The sequence below is a fragment of the Paroedura picta genome, chromosome 6 (assembly GCF_049243985.1).
Source record: "Paroedura picta isolate Pp20150507F chromosome 6, Ppicta_v3.0, whole genome shotgun sequence".
Classification (NCBI taxonomy): Eukaryota; Metazoa; Chordata; class Lepidosauria; order Squamata; family Gekkonidae; genus Paroedura; species Paroedura picta.
The window spans coordinates 112,079,280-112,104,087 of NC_135374.1; the positions used below are offsets into that span (position 1 = coordinate 112,079,280).

Below are 24,808 nucleotides of genomic sequence, written 5' to 3' on the forward strand. Positions count from 1 at the left end.
CCACCTAGTCCTTTACTGGGGCAAGGGTTGGGTAATTCAGGAGGGGGAGTTACATTAGTCCAGTGACTGAACAAGTTCTATAACCTCTGAAAAGTAACTTTGGTACCATTGATGAATCTGGTAACCGACACAAGGACTTACAGAATGATACACACACACACACATAAAACCAAACAGGTCAAAGTTTCACGCTAAGACATGCACAGAAGACACGATGCTTTCATCATCACAACCCACATCTTCTGAATACTTTTAAATACAAGCACAATCCATGCAGAGCCCCAAGCTAACCTTTCCACCATCTGTCGTTTCTTGTGCTTGATTTTGCTGGCCTGTCTGATAGCCTCCCATCTTTCTAAATCTTCAGGGCTGCAGGTTCCCGGGGAGAAGCTGACGGGCTGTACATTAAGGCCCACGTTGAGCAGTTCTATCTTGCGGGTCAGCATATCATCTTTCTTTTGGCACGAAGTGGGCGGTAAGATCTTTCCACCACTTTCATTCATTGAACTCATCTTCTTCTCAAGCAAACAAAGAAATTTGGCCTGGATTTCGGGTGGAAGACTCCAAGGATCCGGAAAAAGAGCAGGCTGGTACCGATCCGGGGCACCTGACAAGGACACTTCTCTGTTCCGTAGCTGGACCTTACGGACCGTCAGATCATCTTTTTCTAAATCTGGAATTACAGGCTTGCCCTCTCTGGGCTGCAGAACTATTTCCCCTTCTAAGTGAGGGCCTCGTTTATAGGAATTCCTAAGATACTCAAAATCTTGGATAACTACCGGATTCAAATGGGATGAGCCAGTCTTGCGAACAAACAAATCATCATTCTCCAAATCTGGGTAGAAATCTCCATTCTCAGCATCCCTTTGGTCACATCCAGGCCTAACATGATTGCTTTTTCTGTATGCTACGAGCCTAGGGCCTGAAGTCGGATCGATTTTGGTCCTAGTTTTGGAGGACAGGTAGTCATCCGAATATTTTTGCAGTGCCCGGAGAAATAAAAACTGACTGAGATATAAAAAAAATGCAAACAAGATTACAGTTGCATTAACCACTAAACACAGAGATTCAGTTCTCGCCGAAGCAGTGATTCTGGGCTTAATTCTGCGGCATTTCGGACTGTACGTAAAAGCCATGCAAGACTGAATTGCTTCTTCAATACACACCAAATAAAGGTGCGACACGGAAAACTGCAGCACGTCCCTGACACAACAGTTCTGTATGTAATTCTTTTTTTTTTTAATGGTGTACTTAATCATGAGCTGCCATCTGAAGAGGGACAGCCCAGGGGCAAGTTTATCACCTGAAGTTGCACAGGGCTTAAATCTGCAAACGGAGAGATGCGCATTCTCCACAACTGCAAAGCATCACCATTCACCACTGCACAGGTTAGAACGCGGCTGGCTTACATTCCAACGTCTTTACGGACCACGGCTTTATCCCAGAACAGCGGCAGCAACACACACCGGCCACTGCACGAAATATGCAAGGGGGCACGGGCGAGCAAGCAGAAAACGACGATTCCATTTACTTTAGTAGTGCGAATTTGGTAAGCTGACGAAGTATGGACAACAGTGTCAAGGGTTAAAACCACGTTGGTTACCGGTTCGTTTAACGACTCAGCAAACAGAGCTTCCCCAACACACAAGATAGCACAGGTCATGCAATTGTAGCAACCTTGGGAGATCAGAAGAGCCTCTAATATTTCTTTCGGCATCTTGCGTCAGTGACTGTGCAGCATCCTCTCTGCAGGCATTATCCAAACTACCACTGGTGATATTGCTCGGTTGGATTTCTGCAGTTTGCTCTTCGGAATCTGTTTTTTTACTGCAAAGTAGCACGGAGGTTGGAGAAGAGGCAGAAGGGGGGGGGGGAGCCAAGGACCACATGAGTTCTGCCATCAAAACTGCATACAAATTATTTATTTCAATACACAAGGCTTAAAAATAATTGTGGGAACAGCAGCATGCCAAGTTGACTTGAAATGCTGGTAGCATTTCAACTTCCACAAATGGTAAACTAAGAAGTTTTTAATGCACCCTCTTTGGACAAAAGAGAGCTTCTTTGATGTGAGCCAGTTTTGTTTTGTTTTTAATTAAAAAATCTTTCTATACAAAGATGATTATTCATTTCAAAGAGCAGGTAAGGCAACAAACCTGAATCCTTGAATGTCCATATACCATTTTTTGGAAAAAGAGATCCTATCAGCTTTTTTCCAATGTAATTCCTCGCCTGGAGTCCAAGACTTGGGAAGAAACCTATGAGAGGAATCTTTTATGCTGGACATTGCAGCATTTAATTTGCGGACATAAAGGTCATCTGTTTCGATGTCTGGCGTGCCTATGGTCTTTTCTTCCTCCTCCTCCTCAAAATAGCTGGAAAGGTCTGAAAGGACGCTAGCTGTTGACTCGAATTCCATCTCTCGTCGTAAAGCTCTTCTCTGGTTACTGCACAAAATATCCAGTCAAGTTATACGTTTTAAGAACCAGTTTTCTACTGCGTACACAACAAACATTTTTTTGAGCATGGAAACTTCTGTAACAGAGTAAGTAGATGGATCATTACTGAAGATCTGCATTCCCGTTGGCCAACACAAAGTGTTAAGAACTTGATGACTAAAGCTCAGGTGACTTATAAAAGTATGTGTTTTTTAAAGCAGAAATTCTAGCTTTGCAATGCTTTTTTTGCCTCAAGCTACAACAGGCTTAAGGGGTGGCTTGCCATTGCCTGCCTCTGCATAGAAAGTCCTGGCCTTCCTTGGTGGCCAACCGTCCAAGTACTAGCCAGAGCTGCCCCTACTTAGCTTCCAATGTCTGATGAGATCGACTAGCCTGGGCTATCCAGGTCACGGCCCTCAATGCATTTTTTACAGAAAAGCTTTTAGGGAGTTTAGGGATGAACTCTTTGGATCCGCAGAATTAAAGTCCACATATCATTAACTGAACACAGCAACTGGGCCACCTAGACAGCACCTTGGAGTTTCATATCTAGAAGGACCATCTTGCTGGACATAAAGAAATTCATGTGCTAAAAAGCTCAGTTGAGGTCCTTTTTCACCCAGGGCCAACTCATCCACAATCAATGCCTGGCCGCTTCTTTCCAATCTTCCAAGCCATCTAACCTAGATGTGCAATGCCACATTCTGCTGTGCCATTTTATTTTGGTTACAAAACTTCCTTAGCGGTTGAAATCAGCCAAAATGAGAAGAAAGCAAACAGAACGAAGCCACACACCTCATGACCGGCTCCGCTACAACTGCAGAACAAGCCAAAATCAAGTTATCAAGCCTACGAGACAATGATCTAACACAGTGGTCTCCAACCCCCGGTCCGGCGACCGGTACCAGTCCATGTATCACTCAGTACCGGGCCGCAGCTCCTCCTCATCCTCCTCCCTGGCTGCTGCCTCGGGGGTTGCCCTGCCACTCTGCCACCGGCTCACCTTTGGTGCTTTCTAGCGGCCGCCATGGCTGGGGCTCACCCTCGGCGTGGTACTGCACAGCTGCTGCTGGCAGCACCCCCCAGTGGGTGGCGGGAAGTCAGGGGTGCTGGCGGGAAAGTTCAGGAGGCGGCGACGTCCCTCAGCAAAAGACTACCTCCTGGGCCTCAGTAAAATTGTCAAGCGTTGACCTGTCCCCAGTGATAAAAAGGTTGGGGACTACAGATCTAACACATCATCATATTTGTATTAGAACAGTTGAGTTGGTCTTAAAGCTACGGATATGAACAAGTTCTACTTGATTTATATGAACTTTTATATAGTATAGTATAACTTTTTTCCAGAGCTGGAAGTGGAACTAAGGGCAAGTAAGAGGTTTATACTCAATTATCCTGATTCTAATAAAAGGACCAAAGCCTATGTTTATAGAGTAAATGGAAGAGCTAAACCTGTGCAATGCTATTCATCACTTCAAAAACCTTCAACCAAAAACTCAAAAGTACCCAGAATACTCTGCACAAGGCAAAATCGTATCCCCACACTTCCTGTTTCCTTAAATCCAGGAATTCTGAAAATCTCAGAAGAGTGCTGATTTTAGCAAACACGATTTACTTTGGGCAGTGTAAAATGTAGCTTTCTGTTTCTCCTAACCACAGTTAGGAGACTGGGAGTGTCGGACATTGTGCAATAATCACGGTGTGCAATAACCAAGGCATTAGCAATGTTATCTCCATTAATCTGACTCTGCCCTTGTCTGAAATGGATTTACAAAACCTAGTTTGCGGATGTGCCAAAGCACTTTTGCTGTGACACCACCATTAGAGCCACCCATGTAAAGGTGGTGAGGAGGTTGGAAGGAATGCATGTGCCTATAAATATGCTTCTGATTTTCATAAGGCACACTACATCTGCACCAACCTTCTTGAGAGCCGCAAGATTAACCTTTGCTGTTGATCGAGTGTAAGCAACACGCCAGTACCTGGAGAAGGTTCCATCTGGCTCGGTGAACACAGGACTTGCCCAGCTCCTTCTATTGTCTTCATTCTTTTCTGTCCTCTTCTTCCTCAAAGGGGCTGGCATGTACGTTGGCGATGGCTTGGCTTTGCCAGGTAAGAAACGATTGAACTCCGCGGCAGGTTTGGGTTCGATCAAGGAGACCCTGCGGTAGGACATGTCGTCTTTACTAGGGTCGTGCATCCTGGTGCGTGTTTCGGAGTCTGTGTCGCTCTCACAATCTAGAGAAACAGAACACACAAAGGACCTCTTTTGCAGCAAAATTTCAGCTTACGATATCGCAATATAAGCACACTGTGAGGTTACAAAGCTAACAAAAGTGCCGCTATTATTAGGAACTTGCGATGATGCTGTAGAAATATCTGCTGGACGGAACTTGAGTTTGCACAGCGGCATTACATTCCTCGCATTACTATCTTCCTTTCATCACCTTGCTCAGAAAACAAAATGTTCTCTCTCTAGTCATTTGCTTTTTCAAACCAAGTGACGTTTATCATTAGAATGCGCATGGCTGGAACAACGAGAGACCCTCATCTCTCCAGTAGTTCTTTAAAATTGATTTGTCAATGGCAGAACGCGTTATCAAAGTGTCATGACAAGCAAAGAAGGGACGAAGACTCAGGGAAGAGATTACAAGGCGTCGGTTAACGCCAGCATGCTTATTAAACTGGATTTGTTGCTGCTGGAAACTTCAACCCCCCTGGGGAAATGTCACCTTCGGTCACGCCTGCTCAGAATGCAGCCGCAAAGTGACACTCCTTAGCAATGTTGAATCAGAGATTTAAACCTTTAAAATGAAAACACTGAAATATTTGCTTGGCTTTTTCGTTACTGCGGATCAGGGAATTAAAACACGGCTCTCTATTTTGACCACAGAGAATAAAAACCTTTTTTTCTCTCAGTGAAAAATGGACTGTAAAATAGGGTCAGTTTTACCATCTTCTTTATATTTAAAATGAACATTAAAATGAGAGTACACATCGGACCTGTCCTTATGCAGGTGCATTGGCTCCTGGTGGAATTCCAGATCAGGTTCAAGGTTTTGGCCTTAACCTTAACCTTTAAAGCCATTTGCAGCCTGGGCTCCATGTACCTGAGGGACTGCCTTATAGCACCCAAAGAACATTGCGCCCAACTAATACAAACAGGCTGGCGATCCCTGGCCCTCGAAAAGTACGTTGGGCCCCCACCTGGTGGAATGAGCTCCCGGAAGAGCTGCAGGCCCTTCAAAAATTAACCCAAGGGCCTGAAAGACAGAGCTCTTCTGTCAAGTATTTGGATGGAGCCATTGATTAGAAACATCCTGCAACGATCTCTCCCGGATATGAGTAGTTATGGATCGGCAACTGCTAGATACCGTTGACGATGAAATTGTAAGGAATTGTTTTAAACTGCTTTTTTGGCAATTAACTATTTGACTGTATAATTGTTTTATCTTGAAATTTCATTTCATGTTGTTAACAGCTTGCGGGGTGGGGCGGCATATGAATCCAATAATAAACAAACAAACAAATAACTCCCCTCTCTTGAATTCGGGTGGGGGTTAGCTAAGAAATGGGATTTCCTGGGATTTTATGGTTAAAATGAAATCTGGCAGCTTCCCAACTGGTAGAGCTCCCACTTAACCCCTGTTTAATAAAGCAAAGAATAAGAGAAACAAAGAATAAGAAAAAGGGATTATTGTCTGCAGAGCTCTGCTCTGTCCCAAGGAGTGTTTCTAAGACCCACAAGGCTCTTTTGCCGAAGGAAGGCCCACAATACAAATGTTGGCCATAGGTCCCTCCCAAAGCTGCCCATGTCATTTTAGAAGCATTTGTAGTTCTTTACAAGTTGCGTGAGGACCCACATTCAAATGCTCCTAAAGTGGTGTTGATGGCCGGGGAATGGATCCTCAAGCCTCTCTCATTTACAGCTTGGCTCTGAGCTGAGCAGCAGGTCATAGCTCAGTATATTTCAATCAATTGCTAGAGAGTCAATATTTGCTTAGAGAAAGATATTCTGCGAAAGGCCTATTGTTGCTGGGAAGGGGAAAAACCTGAAAAAAATGAACGCATAGTAGGATTTAATCCATCTTTCTCTCTTCTTTCTACAAAATAAAATTTAAAAAGGTTAACTGGAGGTTTGATAGGGACATACCTTCACTGCAACCTTTTAGAGTTATGTCTGAAGAAAGGCTGGCAGAAGACCTCGACCCAAACGAATCCAAGCTGTCGAACGAATCCTCCCTCTTATGGTTGGCCGAGGAGGAAAGCGAGTCACTGCGCTCGAGGTACCAGATGTCACCGTACCCACTGTCCCTTCCACTTCCCTTGGGACTGTTTGATTCTCCAAGAGCCTGCAGAGATCAGAGTTGATTGGTCCTTCAGACATTAAATTGGTAATGAGATTTATTAATGAGCAGATGCCTGCATCCTGGCAAAATGAATTTCATGCAAATGTTTTCCAGTTTCGTCCGAATATACATACTCGCGCACTACACCTAAGAATAGATTCAAGTGGGTAGCCGAGTCGGTCTGAAGTAGTACAACAAAAATAGGGTCCAATAGCACCTTGTAGACAAACCAAGATTTATTCAAGGTGCATGCACTCGAAAGCTCACACCTTGAATAAATCTTTGTTGGTCTTCAAGGTGCTGTTGGACTCTATTTTTGTTGTGCTACATCTAAGAGTTTAGAATAAAATGTAATTAAGAGCAACAAGTCAGCCTGAAGCATTATGCTAAAAGACTAAGAACCTAAGAAGAGCACTTCTGGATGAGTCCAGCTTCCTGTCTCACACAGGAAGTGTTCCTCTGGATGGTCAACAACAGGGAAGAGAGGCCAAGATCTTTCTCTGTTTTCTCCTGGCTCTGGGTTTCAGAGGTCTACTGCCTCTGAATGTGGAGTTTCCCCTTGGTGATCATGGCTACTAGGCAGACTTATCCTCCATGAATCTATTCAATCCCCTTTTAAAGCTGTTGTTTCCTATAACTAGCACTACATCCCGTGGCAACAAAGTTTAATTTTAATCACTCTAGCTGTATTGTTTTCCTTTTGTGCATCCTGAAATCACTGTCCTTTAGCTTCCCTAGATGCCCTGAAATTCTAGTATTTTGAGAGAGGGATAAAAATCTCCCTTGGTTAACTCTCTCCGTCCCATGAATCATTTTATAAACTTCTATCATGTCTTTATACCCCAGTCATCTCTTTATAAGAAAGAATCACAAGAAGCCCTGAGAAGCCCCACAAGAATCACAAGAAGCCCCGAGAAGCCCCACAAACTGAACCTAGCCTTCTAGTAGGATTTCTAACCTTCAGGTGAAGCCTGGAATAGCCCTTGGAATTATAACTTATCCTTAGACTAACTACAGAAATCAGTTCCTGTGGAGAACATGGCGGATTTGGACTCTACTCCACGCTGCGGTCCCTCCCCTGCTCCAACCCTATCCTCTCCAAGGCTCCACCCCCAGGAATTCCCAACCCAGACTTAGCGAGCCTACATTCCAGTTCCCAACACAAAAAAGCCAGGTGTGTGTGGAACAAAGAGAGGAAATGGCCCCAGCATCATCCATCCCTTCCTGTCAAAGCAATCCACATATAAAACTGAAGTCTGGACAGGTTGTCACGCAGACTATGAAATATTTATTTGTTATCAATATGTATATATATTATAACAATAGTTATATTTTATCAATATGTATATATATAACAATATTTATATTACTTATCAATATTTATATATAACAATATTTATATTTTATAAATACGTATAAATATTTATATTTGTTATCAATAGGTATACATATAAATTACGAATTTGTTATAAATTGTTTTCCCACACTTTAATGCCTTACCTTTGTCAAAGCTTGACCTAATAATTTTTCAAAGGCTTTTAAATTAAGGTGTGGGCCATTATAAGATGGGTTGCTGTGAGCTTTCCTACCCAGCCAATACAATGTGATCAAAACCTAAAAACGATACAAAACAAAAAAGGAATCAAGTAATGAAGTTAGACAAGTAAAGGGGGAAACTGATGACAAAATACCGCATTCAGCTCTAGGTCCCCCATAATACGTTAAGTGCTTTATAATTGTTCCTACTATGATTTCATTTCTCTTTCAAAAGACAGATGTTCTACAATTCTCTTTCAAGTAACACATGTGATTTTCCATTAGCAAGAACCTCTGATCAGGTCCTCTTTCAAATAAACTGGCCAAATTATTACTCCCCACTTGATGATCTCTTGTTACATTTTACAATGAAAACCAATTTATATTATGCCCATGATGTATTCACATGAACAGCAAAAAGAAATATGTTCAAGTACTTTACTTGGCCATGCTTTAAGGCAGGGATGGGCAAACTGTGGCCCTCCAGATGTCCATGGATTACAATTCCCATGAGCCCCTGCCAGCGAATGCTGGCAGTGGCTCGGGGGAATTGTACATCCATGGACATCTGGATGGCCACAGTTTGCCCACCCCTGCTTTAAGGCACTACAGTTTTATTAGATTCATAGAGTTACTAGCTCTGGGTAGAGAAATTCCATGAGATTTTGAGGGTGGAGGCTAGAGAAGGCAAGATTTGGAGAAAGAAGGGAACTTAGCAAGGATATGATGCCATGGAGTCCACCTTCCAAAGCAGCTATTATCTCCAAGGGAACTAATCTCTGTCATCTGGAGACCACCTGTAATTCTGGGAGACCTCCAGCTTCCACCTGGAGAGTGGCAACTCTAGTCACCTATCTAAAATCTAGTTTCTAAAGTAAGTCTGAGTACATAATAGGTTGTCAGACCTGCAAGTACAGGTGGGAGTCCTGCCCCCCAGCTGCCAATCAACTGGCCAGTGGGGGGGGGGGGTTACCAGTAGAAAGGCCTAGGCCATTTCAGAGGAAGTGACGTTTTCATACTTCCAGGCAAGACTCTAGAAAAGACTTGGAGAAAAAGTCTATGATAGAAGCTGGTTTTGCCATAGAGCTATTGCCCACATACCAGAGCATCACTTGGAGATCACGGGCATGATGACATTACTTCCTGTGTGATGGTGCAAAAGAGGCCTGGGGCTTCTTTTTTCTATTGGTAAGTCCTCCCCCCACATCTCCTGCCAGGCAACCCCTAGTACATAGGTAGACGTTTATGAACTGTTGTAGTGACTTTTGCACTGGAAGATTCCACAAGGTTAAGATTAAAACCACAAAGCAAGTAATCACAAAACTGTACTCTTAGGCCCCTTGGCCCAGCATTCCTTGGGAACTTGGCAAAGGTTTCTCAACAAGAAGATCAGGGGAGAAAACCACAAACTTGCATAAAAGTTGGCATTCACAGAATTTAGTAAAGTTTACCCATGCAGGAGGAATCTTGAGGACTGAGAGGCAACACGGTACACTGCTCAGAAGTTCACATAAGAGGACAAAGTGTGTTGTTTAAATCAACCGGCCAAGTCGAGCATTCTCAACCAGGGTTTCATGAAACCCTGGGGTTTCCTGACAGCCCTAGAAGGGTTTCCCGAAAGGGTGGGAGCTGATTTTTAAAATTTGTTAAACATTAATTGGGTGTTATGACCATCCTCCCTCCCCCAAACTGGCCTGGAGGGGATAGGGATGGGAGGGGCCCCAGGTGGGCATGTAAAGTTATGCTTCCCAGCCATATTCTACATAATTGTGCCATTTCTGGGATTTCTTGAAGCCTGAAGAATGTTTTAGAGGTTTCTCAGCAGTAAAAAGGTTGAGAAAGGCTGGGTTGACTCATTCAGGAAAGCACATCTCATCACAAGACCAGTTCTTACTCCAGCTTGACAGGCCTCGTTAACAACATTAATAAACCCAGTAAATGAAAATTTCAAGTCATTTTCTTGGGTGTCATATGGTTAAAAATGAGGAAACTCCCTGCCCACCCCTCACATCTTACATTTTTCACTCTTCTGTTGGTCTCTTCTTGCCTAAGAAAAACAGAGAAAAAATGTTTATTAATCTAGATCAGGACCAGCATTCAATGGTATTTCCATGGCGAAAATTGACTACTACCCCCAGACTGAAGGCAAGAGAACTTTATCAAAGAGACCACAGAACCAAATATTGTAACATTCTTACATTCCAGAAGTACTACTGTACCTCACTGAACATGAGGTCCAATTAAATCGCAAGGCAAAACTGGAGAACAGGGAAATCACACAAACTAACCTGCAAGAGGAGATCCAGGTATGCAAGCAAAAGTGGGAGAAAAATGGATGAAGGCATGCCCATGAACCTGCCCTAGGAAACTCTACCTAGGGGCAATAATGCACATTTTCCAGACAATTTAAAAATTGGGAAATCTTACAAATTTCCCCTCCTTCAATGCCAATTAAAACAAAACATCAGAATGCCATGTTAATTTTATGTCCTCTGCATGTGTGTCACAGACACATAACTGAATTGAGGGGAAATTATCAGGGGAAAGATTCTATAAAGTACATTTTATATCCCACTTACATTGGATAATGCACTTTCAATGTGCTTTTGCAGCTGAATTTTTCTGGAACTTCTGAAGTTCATTGAAAGCACATTATCCATGTGCTTTTAACAGAGTATTATTTTTGTAACCATGACACTTCCTGGTAAAGTCACTTTTGGTGGAGGTAATTATGGCGTGGAAATTACTCCACTTGACTTGCATTGCATCCGTTCATTTTACCAAATTTTATGAAACAATGTATTTTTGGAATTCACCTCTGGCTAGGACTTAAAACCAACTGAGCTTACCCACTAGGCATTTTCCAGCATTGAAATAAAACTGACAACCTCAATTTCAAAGAAAACCAGTGGACATTAAGATAAGAACATATATTGCAGGGATTTAAAAATCAGCACTAAAAGTCTAACTTTTAAGCATGCATATAAACTGAAGTTTAGCTATTTTATTGAACAACTGGAAAGATTATTACTTATAGAAAACCTCTGGAAGCTAAAGCTAAAATGTTACTAATGTGTTTGTATTGCTGCCAACACAAAATGAATTACCATAGTTCTCAAGTCATTCAGCCAGCAAGGCAATGGAAAACATTTACAAAGATGCACAATTTAATCCTCCACAAGCTGTTACACTATGGTGTATGTCCATGGGCACCTTGGTCTTGGGGATGTAAGCAACATGTGTCAGATGAAATGCATTTGCAGGCTAGGCTGCACATTACTGTCTCCATGCAGATGTCCACCAAAAGCCACCTCCCTAAGAGGAGCAATTTTAGTACATAACATTTTCAGATATTCACTAGTAGACTTCCTGAAATGAATTGTGCATACTTGCAAACATTGTGGAAAGGTGTTTGTTGCTATAGAAAGACGTTGGCTGCTCCAACCTGCTGGCCATGAAAGATAACGTGCGAGAACAAGATGTATGATGAGTGCCATGGGACTTTGGAGATAAGCAAGAAGCGATGCCCCCTTCAAGGATCGCTGCCTTGTTGTGGCAAGGGGGCTTGCGTAGTTCAGTGAAGCTATGAGCTATGCCGTGCAGGGCCACCCAAGACGGACAGGTCATAGCTGAGAGCTCTGACAAAAGGTGATCCACTGGAGAAGGAAATGGCAAACCACTCCAGTATCTTTGCCATGAAAACTCTATGGACAGTTCCAATAGGCATAACGATATGACGCCGGAAGATGAGCCCCTCAGGTCGGAAGGTGTCCAATATGCTACTGGGGATGAGCAGACGGCTAGTACAAGTAGCGCCAGAATGAATGAAGCGACTGGGCCAAAGCCGAAAGGACGCTCAGTTGTGGAAGTAACTGGTGGCGAAAAGACAGTCCGATGCTGTAAAGATTTTTATTCCATAGGAACCTGGAACGTCAGATCCATGAATCAAGGCAAGCTGGACGTGGTCAAACAAGAAATGACAAGACTGAACATCGACATTTTAGGAATCAGTGAACTAAAATGGACAGGAATGGGTGAATTTAATTCAGATGACCATCAGGTATACTACTGTGGACAAGAATCTCGCAGAAGAAATGGAGTCGCCTTCATAATCAATAAGAGAGTAGGAAAAGCAGTCTTGGGATACAATCCCCAAAATGACAGAATGATCTCAGTTCGAATCCAAGGCAAACCATTCAACATCACAGTGATCCAGGTCTATGCCCCAACCACTGCTGCGGAAGAGGATGAAGTTGATCAGTTCTATGAAGCCCTACAACACCTTCTAGAAGCAACGCCAAAAAATGATGTGCTTATCATCATGGGGGATTGGAATGCTAAAGTAGGAAGCCAAAAGATAACCGGGATAACAGGCAAGTTTGGCCTTGGAGTACAAAATGAAGCAGGGCACAGGCTGGTAGAATTTTGTCAAGAGAATACAATGGTCATAGCAAACACTCTTTTCCAACAACCCAAGAGACGACTCTACACATGGACATCACCAGACGGTCAACACAGAAATCAGATTGACTATGTGCTCTGCAGCCAAAGATGGAAAAGTTCTATCCAGTCAATAAAAACAAGACCAGGAGCTGATTGTGGTTCAGATCATGAGCTTCTTGTTGCAAAATTTAGGCTTAAATTGAAGAAAGTAGGGAAAAGCACTAGGCTACTCAGGTATGAACTAAATCATATCCCCGAAGAATACACAGTAGAGGTGACAAATAGATTTAAGGAATTAGATCTGATAGATAGAGTGCCTGAAGAACTATGGACGGAGGTTCGCAATATTGTACAAGAGGTAGCAACTAAAACCATCCCAAAGAAAAAGAAATGCAAGAAATCAAAATGGCTGTCTGAGGAAGCTTTACAAATAGCTAAGGAGAGAAGGGAAGTGAAAGGCAAGGGAGAAAGAGAAAGATACACCCAATTGAATGCAGAATTCCAGAGAAAAGCTAGAAGAGATAAGAATGCCTTCTTAAATGAACAGTGCAAACAAATAGAAGAAAACAATAGAATGGGGAGGACCAGAGATCTTTTCAAGAAAATTGGAGATATGAAGAGAACGTTTCATGCAAAGTTGGGTATGATAAGGGACCAAAATGGTAGGGACCTCACAGAAGCAGAAGAGATTAAACAAAGGTGGCAAAATTATACAGAACAACTATACAAGAGCGAGCTTAACATCCCTGATAACCACAATGGGGTAGTTACTGACCTGGAGCCAGACATCCTGGAATGTGAAGTCAAATGTGCCTTAGGAAGTCTGAGCAACAATAAAGCTAGTGGTGGTGACAGCATTCCAGTTGAACTATTCAAAATCTTAAAGGACGATGCAGTAAAAGTGCTACACTCAATATGCCAGCAAATTTGGAAAACTCAACAATGGCCACATGATTGGAAAAGGTCAGTTTACATTCCAATCCCAAAGAAGGGCAATGCCAAAGAATGTTCCAACTACCGCACTATTGCACTCATTTCTCATGCTAGCAAAGTTATGCTCAAAATCCTACAAGCTAGGCTCCAGCAATATGTGGACTGAGAACTTCCAGAAGTACAGGCAGGATTTCGAAGAGGCAGAGGAACTAGAGATCAAATTGCCAACATACGCTGGATCATGGAGAAAGCTAGGGAGTACCAGAAGAACGTATACTTCTGCTTCATTGACTATGCTGAAGCCTTTGATTGTGTGGAGCACAACAAATTATGGCAAGTTCTTAAAGAGATGGGAATACCAGAGCATCTTATTTGTCTCTTGAGAAATTTATATGCAGGTCAAGAAGCAACAGTGAGAACTGAACATGGAATCACTGACTGGTTCAAAATTGAGAAAGGAGTTCGGCAAGGCTGTATACTGTCGCCTTGCCTATTTAACTTGTATGCGGAGCACATCATGAGAAATGCGGGATTAGAGGAGTCACAAATTGGGAACAAGATTGCAGGGAGAAATATCAACAACCTCAGATATGCAGATGATACCACTCTAATGGCAGAAAGTGAAGAGGAACTAAAGAGCCTGTTGATGCGGGTGAAGGAGGAGAGTGCAAAAGTTGGCTTGAAACTCAACATCAAGAAAACAAAGATCATGGCATCCGGCCCTCTCAATTCCTGGCAAATAGATGGGGAAGAAATGGAGATAGTGACAGATTTTATTTTCCTGGGCTCCAAGATCACTGCAGATGGGGACTGCAGCAAAGAAATTAAAAGACGCTTGCTCCTGGGGAGGAAAGCTATGGCAAATCTAGACAGCATTCTAAAAAGCAGAGACATCACCTTGCCAACAAAAGTGCGTTTAGTCAAGGCTATGGTCTTCCCAGTTGCAATGTATGGCTGTGAAAGTTGGACCATAAGGAAGGCCGAGCGTCAAAGAATTGAGGCTTTTGAACTCTGGTGCTGGAGAAGACTCTTGCGAGTCCCTTGGACTGCAAGGCGAACAAACCGGTCAGTCCTAGAGGAGATCAGCCCTGACTGCTCTTTAGAAGGCCAGATCCTGAAGATGAAACTCAAATACTTTGGCCACCTCATGAGAAGGAAGGACTCCCTGGAGAAGAGCCTAATGCTGGGAGCGATTGAGGGCAAAAGAAGAAGGGGACGACAGAGAATGAGGTGGCTGGATGGAGTCACTGAAGCAGTAGGTGCAAGCTTAAATGGACTCCGGGGAATGGTAGAGGACAGGAAGGCCTGGAGGATCATTGTCCATGGGGTCGCAATGGGTCGGACACGACTTCGCACATAACAACAACAAAGAAGCGATGGTGCCCAGTTCTCCAGGAAAGGAGACCAATGACCAAAATAGGGTTGTTTTTTATAGGTCTTGTTCCCTTCCAAAGAAGGACCAGTAGCAGAAAGAAATGGGGCTACATCCCAACAACCAGACTTTTCCTGCCACCCAAACACCTAAGTAGGTAAAGTGTGTTTCCAACAACAGTAGACCTCAACTTTCAAAAAAGGCAGTAATGTCCATTTCAACAAATATCTTTTAGCAATACAAAATAGCATTCACTGGCATGCCTAAGGATATACAAAGAATCATACTGGACCAAACCAATGGTCCATCTACTCTCGCATCATGCCTCATACAGTGGCCAAGCAGTTCTTTGGTCAACCAACAATGGGGCATAGAGGCCAAGGTCTTCCCCAGATGTCACCTCCTGGCTCTAGGATTTGAAAGCTCAGGGCCTTAAACATTTTGTTCTTTAGACGGAACCATGACTAGCCAAGAGCCACAGAAAATATCTGGAAAGAACAATGAGGTTGAGGTAGGGTTGGGAAATGCCTGAAAGGGGGGGGGGGCTGTGGAGGGGAATGTTGGGGGAGGGGAGAGACCTAGGGTTGCCAGCTCTTGGTGGGAAAATACCTGGAGATTTGGAGAGAGCTTAAGCTGAGTATAGCGTCGTAGAGTCCACCCTCCAAGGCAGCCATTTTCTCCAAGAGAACAGATATTGATCATCTCAATTGTAAACCTGAAGGTTTGAACACTAAGCAAGGGAGGAGAATCAAGAGAATGCCATTTTGTTCAAGAAGGCATCCAACAAGGGTTCTGCGGGACGTTCTCTCTAGCTTTGACACCAAAAGTTTTCCCTTGAAGTTTGTGTTACAAGACAATCCTAAACGTAACTGATCCGTTTCAAATTCCTCATAATGGACTGGTGGTGCCACAAATAAGAGCTTTTACAGGATGTCCTTTTTTCCCCTCCGCACACTCAACATTCCGAACATTCTACTACCCCCCTCAAGCGTGACGCTTGCCAAGTCTAACACTTGGCCAGCTTTAGCCCAGCCGTTCATCCATTCACTTCCTCAGAGTGACATTGAGTACACAGCTTGGGTCACAGTTTCATCTCTGCTTCCTCTGAATCCAATGGTGAGGCTGTGGGTATACATCAGATGGCCCCATTCACAGAAGAATTCGGCTTCAGACGGCTATGGGATGTAGAAGGGGAAACATTTCCCCAAGAGGGTCAACCTTCTATCAAAGATGAATTATAAACTCTACAAGGACTTCAGGGAAGGTGAAAGAGACAATCAACAGTATTTGTGGGACCATGAATTGGAGTTCAATAATGAAGCAGACAGACAGGGATCAGCACAAACCGAATTTGGCAATGAAACACCAAATCGTTAATCTCCCCCAAACCAAGGTTTGGCGGAAGGCCCTCCCCCAAATATTTCCCAGATTTTTCTCCAGTTTAGGGGTTTGACTAGCAGCCATTTCAGGCTGGCAACAAACGGGCATGCCTGCCCTCGTGTTAGGCGAAAAAGGCTGTAAGCCATTTGAACAATCGATTTCGCTCCCCCCACCTTTAAAAGTGACAGAAATGACACGGACCACTAAAATGGTGGCTGGTCCTTTCAGGCTAACAGCAGACAGATGGACCTGTCTGTTAGGTTTGTTTATTTATTTAGATTTAGATTTTTATGCCACCCCTCACAACAGACTGTCTCATGGCGGTTCACGGCATAAAATCAATAAAAACACAATATAAAAACCCATAAAACCCCTTAATCATACAAATAGAACTAGAAAACAGGAGCCAAAAAAACAGATGGCGGCGAAGTTCCTTAACCTCATAAAAACTAATAACTGTTCCAGCCAAGGGCCAGCATAGATAACCTTATAAATCTGTCAGTCCAGGGGGCGGATTATTCACATAGGGCGGGATCCACCCATTGACATCTCCGGTTACCGCCCTGGCCTCAACCAGACGCCTGGCAGAATAGCGCTGACTTGCCGGCCCTGCGGAATCCCGTGAGCTCCGTCAAAGCCCTTAGCTCTTCCGGGAGTTCTTTCCACCATTTTGGGGCCAGTTTAAATGTCTGGCAGCCCTTTAAATCCTCATTTCACTTTTCCCCCTTCCAAAGGGAGGGGAACAAAAGGGACTACTGAAATGGCTGCCTTTAGTGGCCCCACCTTCCTCATAATGCCCCATCCTCTGAGTACTTGCAATTTGTGCCTAGCATCAATCCCTTTCCTTTCCCAATCAATTCTGTTTACCTTTTTTACCTTCAGTCTCTGGTTTTTGGACCCTCTCAGGACCGTCTATCATACCCATATTCCATCTACTTTCCTCAGTCTTCTACTGCACCTTCTCTGTAGGTGCTGCTTCTCTTGTGGCTTGTTTCCCCATTGGCTCCCCTTCCCCTATGGTGGTTCTCCCCTCTCTCCCCTTCTCTCTATCCTTCCAGCCAACCCCTCCCCCCGGCTTTCCCTGGATACCCTGTTGTTCTAAAAAGACATTTCTGAAACTGAAAGCAGATTTCATTAAGGTTAATTCATACATACAGTTCTGGTTTCACAGGGAATAATATCTATAATGTTTTTGGACTCAATATGGACAGGACTCTTAAAGCAGGAAGACCACAAAAATTACCATTGGTTTGCCTGCCTGAGAACGGTTTCCTTCTCTTCTTCATGGACAGAAGCAACAAGCATTCCCTTTATTGTTCTATCTATAACATCATCATCTATACGAGGCTACCTTTTGCTAGAATAGGAGCTCGGTTCCTCTGCTACTCTAATTACCTCCTCTGTATGCTAAATTATCTCCGAGTTCTGTGCGTCACTGTTCAGGCAGCTTTTGAAGTTTATCCATCTGCCCACACTCTCCCCACCCTTGGGCAGCTGTGCATTCTCCTTTCCACCAACTGCTAGCTCTCAAACTGATCCTCCGAATCACAGCCAGGCAGCTAAGGACATGTATGTTGCAGAAATTGAATCTGGGGCTTGGTTCATGATTTAAAACGAATGTAAGAATAAATCTGTGTGGCAGCCTTTAGACTCCACAGAATCCCAAGCAGAGTAAGTGGGAAAGTTCTGTTTGGAGATCTCAGTGTTTTGAGATCAGCTCCCCCCCCCCCCCCCCCGCACTTGGGCAGTTGTTCTTTTTCTTGAAATAACCATTCATAGTTGTTGATTTTTAAGTAATTGTTAAACACACTCACTTACTTATATTCATAGTCAACAAACACAAAGGACGTTGCTTGTATAGCTGACAGGCTTTTCTCTCTTCTTCGCAACTGGAAAAATTGGAATTTTGAGGGAGTAGCTTGGAGAAGGGGAGAAAAAGAGGAGATGGCATAGCTCTGTTGAACTACGTAAAAGGTAGACATGTGGAGGAGGGGGGCAGCTTGTTTACTGCAGCTTTAGAGACCAGGACTAGGAGCGGTGGCTTCAAATTAGGGGAAAGGAGGTTCCACTTAAATATTAAAAAGCATTTTCTGGTGGTGAGGGCCGTTCTTAGACGGAATAGGCTGTCTCAAAGGGTGGTAACATCTCCTTCACTGGAAGTTTTTAGGAGATTGGATGAGCACCTGTCAAGAGGACGTAATTTTTAAGTGCCTGAGAAAGAGGTGGGGCTGGACTGGACAGCCCTTTGTGGTCGCTTTGTGATTCTGATTCTAATAATAAACATAGATTCAATCTCATAGGTTCTCACTGAGGTAAACTTTGTTCATGACACACTTCCCTTTGTCACAGTAACTTATTGAGAGACTGACTCTCTCAAACAGACAAGTACATAGAAGCAGAGGCACTCACAGACTGACTATTAGAAATGCTGTTAAGTGACTCTAAATGAGAAAAACATAATTCTCCCAGCATGTACCACTCCACCCTCCAATATGTAGAGCGCCTGGATGCAAAAACCCAGCCATGCATATATGTGCTCTTGCCCTTGGTTGGCCATGACAAGGTGGTAGGCATGACGCAAAAGGCCTACCGCAGGAGGAAGAGGGGAGATATTAGGGCAGGAAAGATGGAAAGAGAAGGGTAATTCAATACCGCATGGTATTGAATTACTCTGTTTTGAAGAAACTGAAAAGCAAGTGAAAGAACCATGTGTCTAGAAGAGGGGTACCCAGCTCGGGACCTCTGATTGGCCACTGGAAATCCAACTGGCTGGGTGAAGAGAAGATCTGTGCCCCCCCCCAAAGGAGGAGTATTCCACTGCGTGTCATCTGCGGGGTCAGCTGCTCCCCTGGTTCCCGGAGGGGGTAGGCGGTGGATTGGTTGCCGCCTCTTTCTTTCTCTCTTTCTGGTAGTTGTATTTTAATCGCTGGTTTTAAGGGCAACAGGGGGTTTAGGGGATTATATTGTTTTTACTTTGTAACCCGCCACAAGCCGGCTTTATCCAAGAGTGGCGGGTAATAAATCCAAATGATGATGATGATGAGGAGGATGAAGGAACATGTTTCAGCACCAGCTGCTAGTAGAGGGTTGGGTTCTTTCCCTTTCACACCTCTTCCCAAATTAAAAAAAAAATTATCCTCCCTCTTCCTCTTGCGGTAAACATTGTGTCACGCCTACCACCCTGTGTCAGAATTTCAAAAGTGCCCACAGGCTTGAAAAGCTGGAGGACCCTGATCTCTACAGCCACCTCTGCTAAGAAGCCTGGGAAAACAAGCGGAACAAGACACCGTTCTGAGAATTTTTATGAGAATCCAGACATCTTCTTGTAAGATCTTCTATCTTGGCTAGCTGCAGATCGAGAGCATGGGAGAGGCAGGGGTGAGGACATGTGGGAGGGCTAAAATTGACTATACGTTATCTTTCACGTTAATTCATGCTTAATTCAGTAATTTTGCCCTACACCTTTGAGCCTCATCAGGCTAGAAGCCAGACAATCACTCCACACCACTGGAAGATCTTCCGATCTGAATGTTAACACATTTAAATTGTGTATCAAGCAGGTTTCCCACGCTTCCTCTAAGAAGATCAGGGTACACCACACGTCGCTATTCGACTGCATCCTTACCCTGCGCAGTAGGCTGAGAGATAACTAGACTGAACGTGGGTTAAACGGGGCTCTGAATCCAGACGGTGACTGCTCAAAACCTACTCTGTCTATTCATTTTACTGATAATTGTGCACATGCTTAAAAGATGGTGTCTGTCTACCAATGGTATCGTATCTCTTCCAACTGCATGCAGAAATAACATTGTTAAGGCCCTCGTTTTAACAATGATGCTCTGAGGACTGAACATTGGCCCTGGACAGAACAGAGGCTCTGGACTACTTGGATTTTTGACTGTGTGCTCCATGTCTGAAATTAGGATTACATATTGTTGGAGCTTCAAGTTTTATGAGTCTCATAGGCCACCAACCAGGTCTAATGATTGCACTGTGCTATTTTCATATGTGTGCATATCATTTAGCTGACCACGGATGAAGACCCTCTAGGTTGAAACGCAGTCTATGGTCGTACCACATGAAACAACTGAGACCGTACATGCAATATTGCACATAGTTTGGTGTAGTGGACTTCTAATCTGGCAACCCAGGTTTGATTCCTTGCTCCTTCTCCACATGTAGCCCACTGGGTGACCCTGGGCTCGCCACAGCACTGAGAAAGCTATCCTGACCGAGCAGTGATCTCAGGGCTCTCTCAGCGCCACCTACCTCACAGGGTGCCTGTTGTGGGGAGAGGAAAGGGAAGGCGGTTGTAAAGCAGCATATAAAAACAAATTCTTTTTCTTATTGTTATGTGTTAATGTTTTAAATCTGCTTCATATCACCGAGTAATAAATATTTGTATTTTAATCTTTATATTGCTGCTCACCATTGGGGTTACTGACTTGTTTTCTCAGGATGGGTTTTTATTCCCTTTTTGTTTTTCACCCCTTAAGGCCACCATAAGTTAGCTGTGATTTGACGGCACCCCCCACCCCCCACTCAAAACTGGTTTATGTTTCCCTCTCTAGGACTGTCTAGCAGGATCCTCTCTGGGGTCTTCTATTTTGGTGTGGAGGAGTGCCTCAGAGTGTGTCTCAGTGCTCTCCATGGACTACTATTCTGGGGTAAGGTGGCCAGATGTCCCACCTTTGGTGGGACAGTCCCGCATTTGGGGCATTTGCCCCGCGTCCCACGGCATTTTCCAATTGTCTCACGGCGTTCTCCAATTAAAAAAAATATATTTATTTTTTTGGCCGCTCACTGCGCGGCAGCCCAACAGGCAGCCTGGGCTAAGCAAGCCCTCGCACAGGCACCTGGGCTCTAGGGCAGGGCTTCCCGGCCAGCTCTGCTGCCACCTGCTCAGGCGGCCTTTTACTCCGTGCCTTCCTACCTCCTCGTCTGCCGGGCTTTTCCCGGGCTGCCACCCTGAGGGAGGGAGGGGGAGGTTGGAGGGAGCAGGGGGGAGGGAGGGCCCGCCTGCTGCCGCCGCCACCACCACCAGCACCACCGCCGCCTCTGCCGTCGCCCCACCGCTACCCTTCTGAGGCCAGTCGGGGAGGGGGGAGGGGAGCGGAGGGGAGGTGGGACCCACCTGCTGCTGCCACTGCCGCCCTTCTGAGGCCAGTCAGGGGGGAGGGCCCACCTGCTGCTCCCACCGCCATTGCAGCGACATGTCCTGCCTTGTGTTCCCAGCTTTCTGGTCCCTTTATTCTGGGGGCCTGAAGAATCTGAAACTAACAGATTCCCCTGTGCCTGGGCTACACAGCAGGACTGAAAGGAGAACTGGGAGCCCCCCTGGATCCATCTCACCTCAGAGAACACCGCAGCCCAAGAGAACAAATCAGGGCAAGAATGAGTGTGAACAAAATGCTTCAAGAAATGCGACAGGAAGCAACAGGGAGCCAACTCATAGACCAAGCTTGACAATAAACCTTTTATAGGTATGAGTGATTGAGCCCATAAATTCCCATGAAACGTCCTTCCAGTCTGCCTGGCTCTCGGGTAGAACTTTTGTTATCTAAGAAGAGGGCACCAGGCACACCCCTCCCTGCCATTCACCTCACAGGCCGCAAGTTCAGAAGACCTGGACTTACGCCCTGTCATTCTGACTCCTTAGTTAACCTCACACAGCAGATAAGAAACCGAGCAAGGAGCCAGTTTTTGTTTTTAAAGCCCTGAAAGAACTTGAGAGTTAAAATATTTCAGGATTCTTACACAGGCATTGAAATGTGAGATTTGGATACTGCCTTGGTTGCATTTGAATTTTGCTATAGGACGACTGGCTTCCTGCAGCCTATCAGAAACTATAAGAATTTCCTTCAGAGAAAACATACACAGACTGGGAATTACTTGGATCTTTGAATTAATTGCACTGGTATCAGTACCTGCCTGGTCTCAAGGTGTGACAACATGTGTATGGCAGGTTTTAAAACAAGCCTTCTTTAATTGCTAAACCCAAATATCTTTTCTGTAGAGGGATGTCAGCCTCCAGGTAGGACCTGGGGATCCCCTGGAATTACAGTTGGTTCTCATATGCTGCTTTTCTCTCCCCGAAGGAGTCTATAAGCAGTTTACATTTGCCTTCCCTTTCCTCTCCCCTTAACACACACCCCGTGAGGTAGGTGAGGCTGAGAGCCCTGATATTACTGAAAAAGAAGAAGAGTTGGTTCTCACATGCTACTTTTCTCTACTCCAAGGAGTCTCAAAGAGGCTTACATTCACCTTCCCTTTCCTCTCCCCACAACAGACAACCTGTGAGGGAGGTGAGGCTGAGAGGGCCCTGATATTACTGCTTGGTCAGAATAGTTTTATCAGTGCCGTGAGGAGCCCAAAGTCACCCAGCTGGCTGCATGTGGAGGAGTACAGAATTGAACCTGGCTCACCAGGTTAGAAGTCCGCGCTCCTAACCATTACACCAAGCTGGCTCTCCAAGGTGGACTGTATGGCATTATACCCCATTGTAGTTCCTCCCCTCCCCACCCAAAGTCTCCAGGTTTTTCCCAACTTGGAGCTGACAACCCTGCAGCAGAATCACCCTCAATGGGATGGACCTGGTCAAGGCAGAAACAGAATGTTCCTGGTAATCATCAATAACTCTACATTATCTCCCAACTTGCCCACAAGGATCTGCATCATCTCATGGAAGGTCCCCCCTCGCTCTCATTGGCTTGTGGATGGGAGAGAAAAGGGGATTCTTGTGCTTATTACCCTTGCCTGGAGCTACTACTCTCCAGAAATAACAGGAAATCCAGGTGCCAGCCCTTGAAAATAGCAACTCTATCCTGTTATCTACTCAAGCAATGTCATCATATGTCAGTCACACCATGAAGATTATGGTACTAAGTTCCAGCAATGCCCTTTTGCTCTTTATACTGGCCAATCTTGTCCATCTCTACCCCAAAGAAAGTGAACGGACACAAACCAAAGCACTAAAAATGAAAACAGGAATCATTTGGACTTCTCCAGACACTTGATCAGAGGGGAATTCAGCAGAAAACAAAGTTTCCGAAGGGAGGTTCCCAAGTTCGGGGTGCTGAATTTCTGTGCAGCTTTGACAACATTCATTTGGGTCTAACTCATACATGACTCAATTTGTTTTTCCAACCAATGGAATGTGAACAGCTCTTAATGCATATGAGAAAGGAGGCTCTAGGGTTGCCAACACTGGGTTGGGAAATACCTGTAGTGGAGCCAGGAGTGTGTAGGATTTGGGGTAGGGCGGGACCTCAGTGGAATATAATGATATGGGGTGTACCCTCCAAAGCAACTGTTTTCTCCAGGGGAACTGATCTCTCTTGCCTGGAGACGAGCTATAATTCCAGGGATCCCCAGGTCCCACCTGGGGACTGGCATCCCTTGGCTCTCCTCATGAAAGCTTATTAATGGTGTTAGCTTTAAAGGGAAATGGAAACCTGCCTTCTGATGCCACGGAATGTTCCCACGAGTTAATATATCAAGTTGTTTATCAGGGCAGCCCATTGACAGCAATGCTGAAGCAAGGCTGGAATGCCCAAGTCCTTTTAAATCAACAAGCATAAATAACTAGGTGGAGGCGAACACCCAAGGGCTACAGTCTTGCATAGTTTCTCATGGCTCCAGGTAAAGTCAAATCTCATTAGACCCCAATTAAGTTTTAACATGCTCATATATCAGAACATTAGAACTCCATTCTGCAATCACAGGCAAAGAGATCCTACTGTGTTAAACTTTAAAGTGTTAAAGCAACATCGGTTTGTGAAAATGGGAAGTACAGGGGCACTAGGGCCTAGAGACCAGCGTGAATCCACCTCTCCAAAATGTTCCCACCTTGTTTAACAGAATGGGATGCCAATAGTGGAACACGACCACCTTATTTCAGATGCCCCAACACAATGAAAATACGAGTGAATATTATATAAAGAAGAAATTAATATAGTTATGACACGCTCAAGTTATCAGCAACGGACAATTATTTCAACTTAGTGGGTCCATATTATTGGTACTTAACGCAAATTTAGGAGGCCCTGACCTGAACAGCCTAGGTTAGCTCAATCTCAATAGATCTGGGAAGCTAAACAGGGGTGGCCCTTGCTAGGATTTGGCTGGGAGACCATCAAAGAATGCCATGGTAGTGGCAAACCATTTCTGCTGTCTCTTGTCTTGAAAACTCTATGGGATCACCATAAGTCATAAGAACATAAGAGCCCTGCTGGATCAGACCAATCGGCCATGTGGTCCAGCATCTTGTCTCACACAGTGGTCAAACAGTTCCTCTAGATGGCCAGCAATAGGACATAGAGATGGAGGCCTTCCCCTGATATTGTCTCCTGGCTCTGGAA

At 44.5% G+C, this 24,808-nt stretch overlaps 1 protein-coding gene across 10 annotated transcripts in view; it reads right to left on the reverse strand.

The window, feature by feature from the left end:
- Positions 1-24,808, reverse strand: part of LMO7 (LIM domain 7) — a 195,668-nt gene that overhangs the window by 63,733 nt on the left and 107,127 nt on the right. For 6 of the 10 annotated variants that reach the window (XM_077343966.1, XM_077343965.1, XM_077343964.1 and 3 more), the window contains exons 6-12: positions 10,337-10,367; positions 8,285-8,398; positions 6,589-6,787; positions 4,418-4,673; positions 2,157-2,447; positions 1,678-1,827; positions 292-1,008 (exon numbers count right to left, since the gene is read on the reverse strand). In XM_077343966.1, the coding sequence (XP_077200081.1) occupies positions 292-1,008; positions 1,678-1,827; positions 2,157-2,447; positions 4,418-4,673; positions 6,589-6,787; positions 8,285-8,398; positions 10,337-10,367 (1,758 nt within the window). The remainder of the gene's footprint in view (positions 1-291; positions 1,009-1,677; positions 1,828-2,156; positions 2,448-4,417; positions 4,674-6,588; positions 6,788-8,284; positions 8,399-10,336; positions 10,368-24,808) is intronic. The other 4 variants (XM_077343968.1, XM_077343970.1, XM_077343969.1 and 1 more) reach the window with 1 other exon arrangement.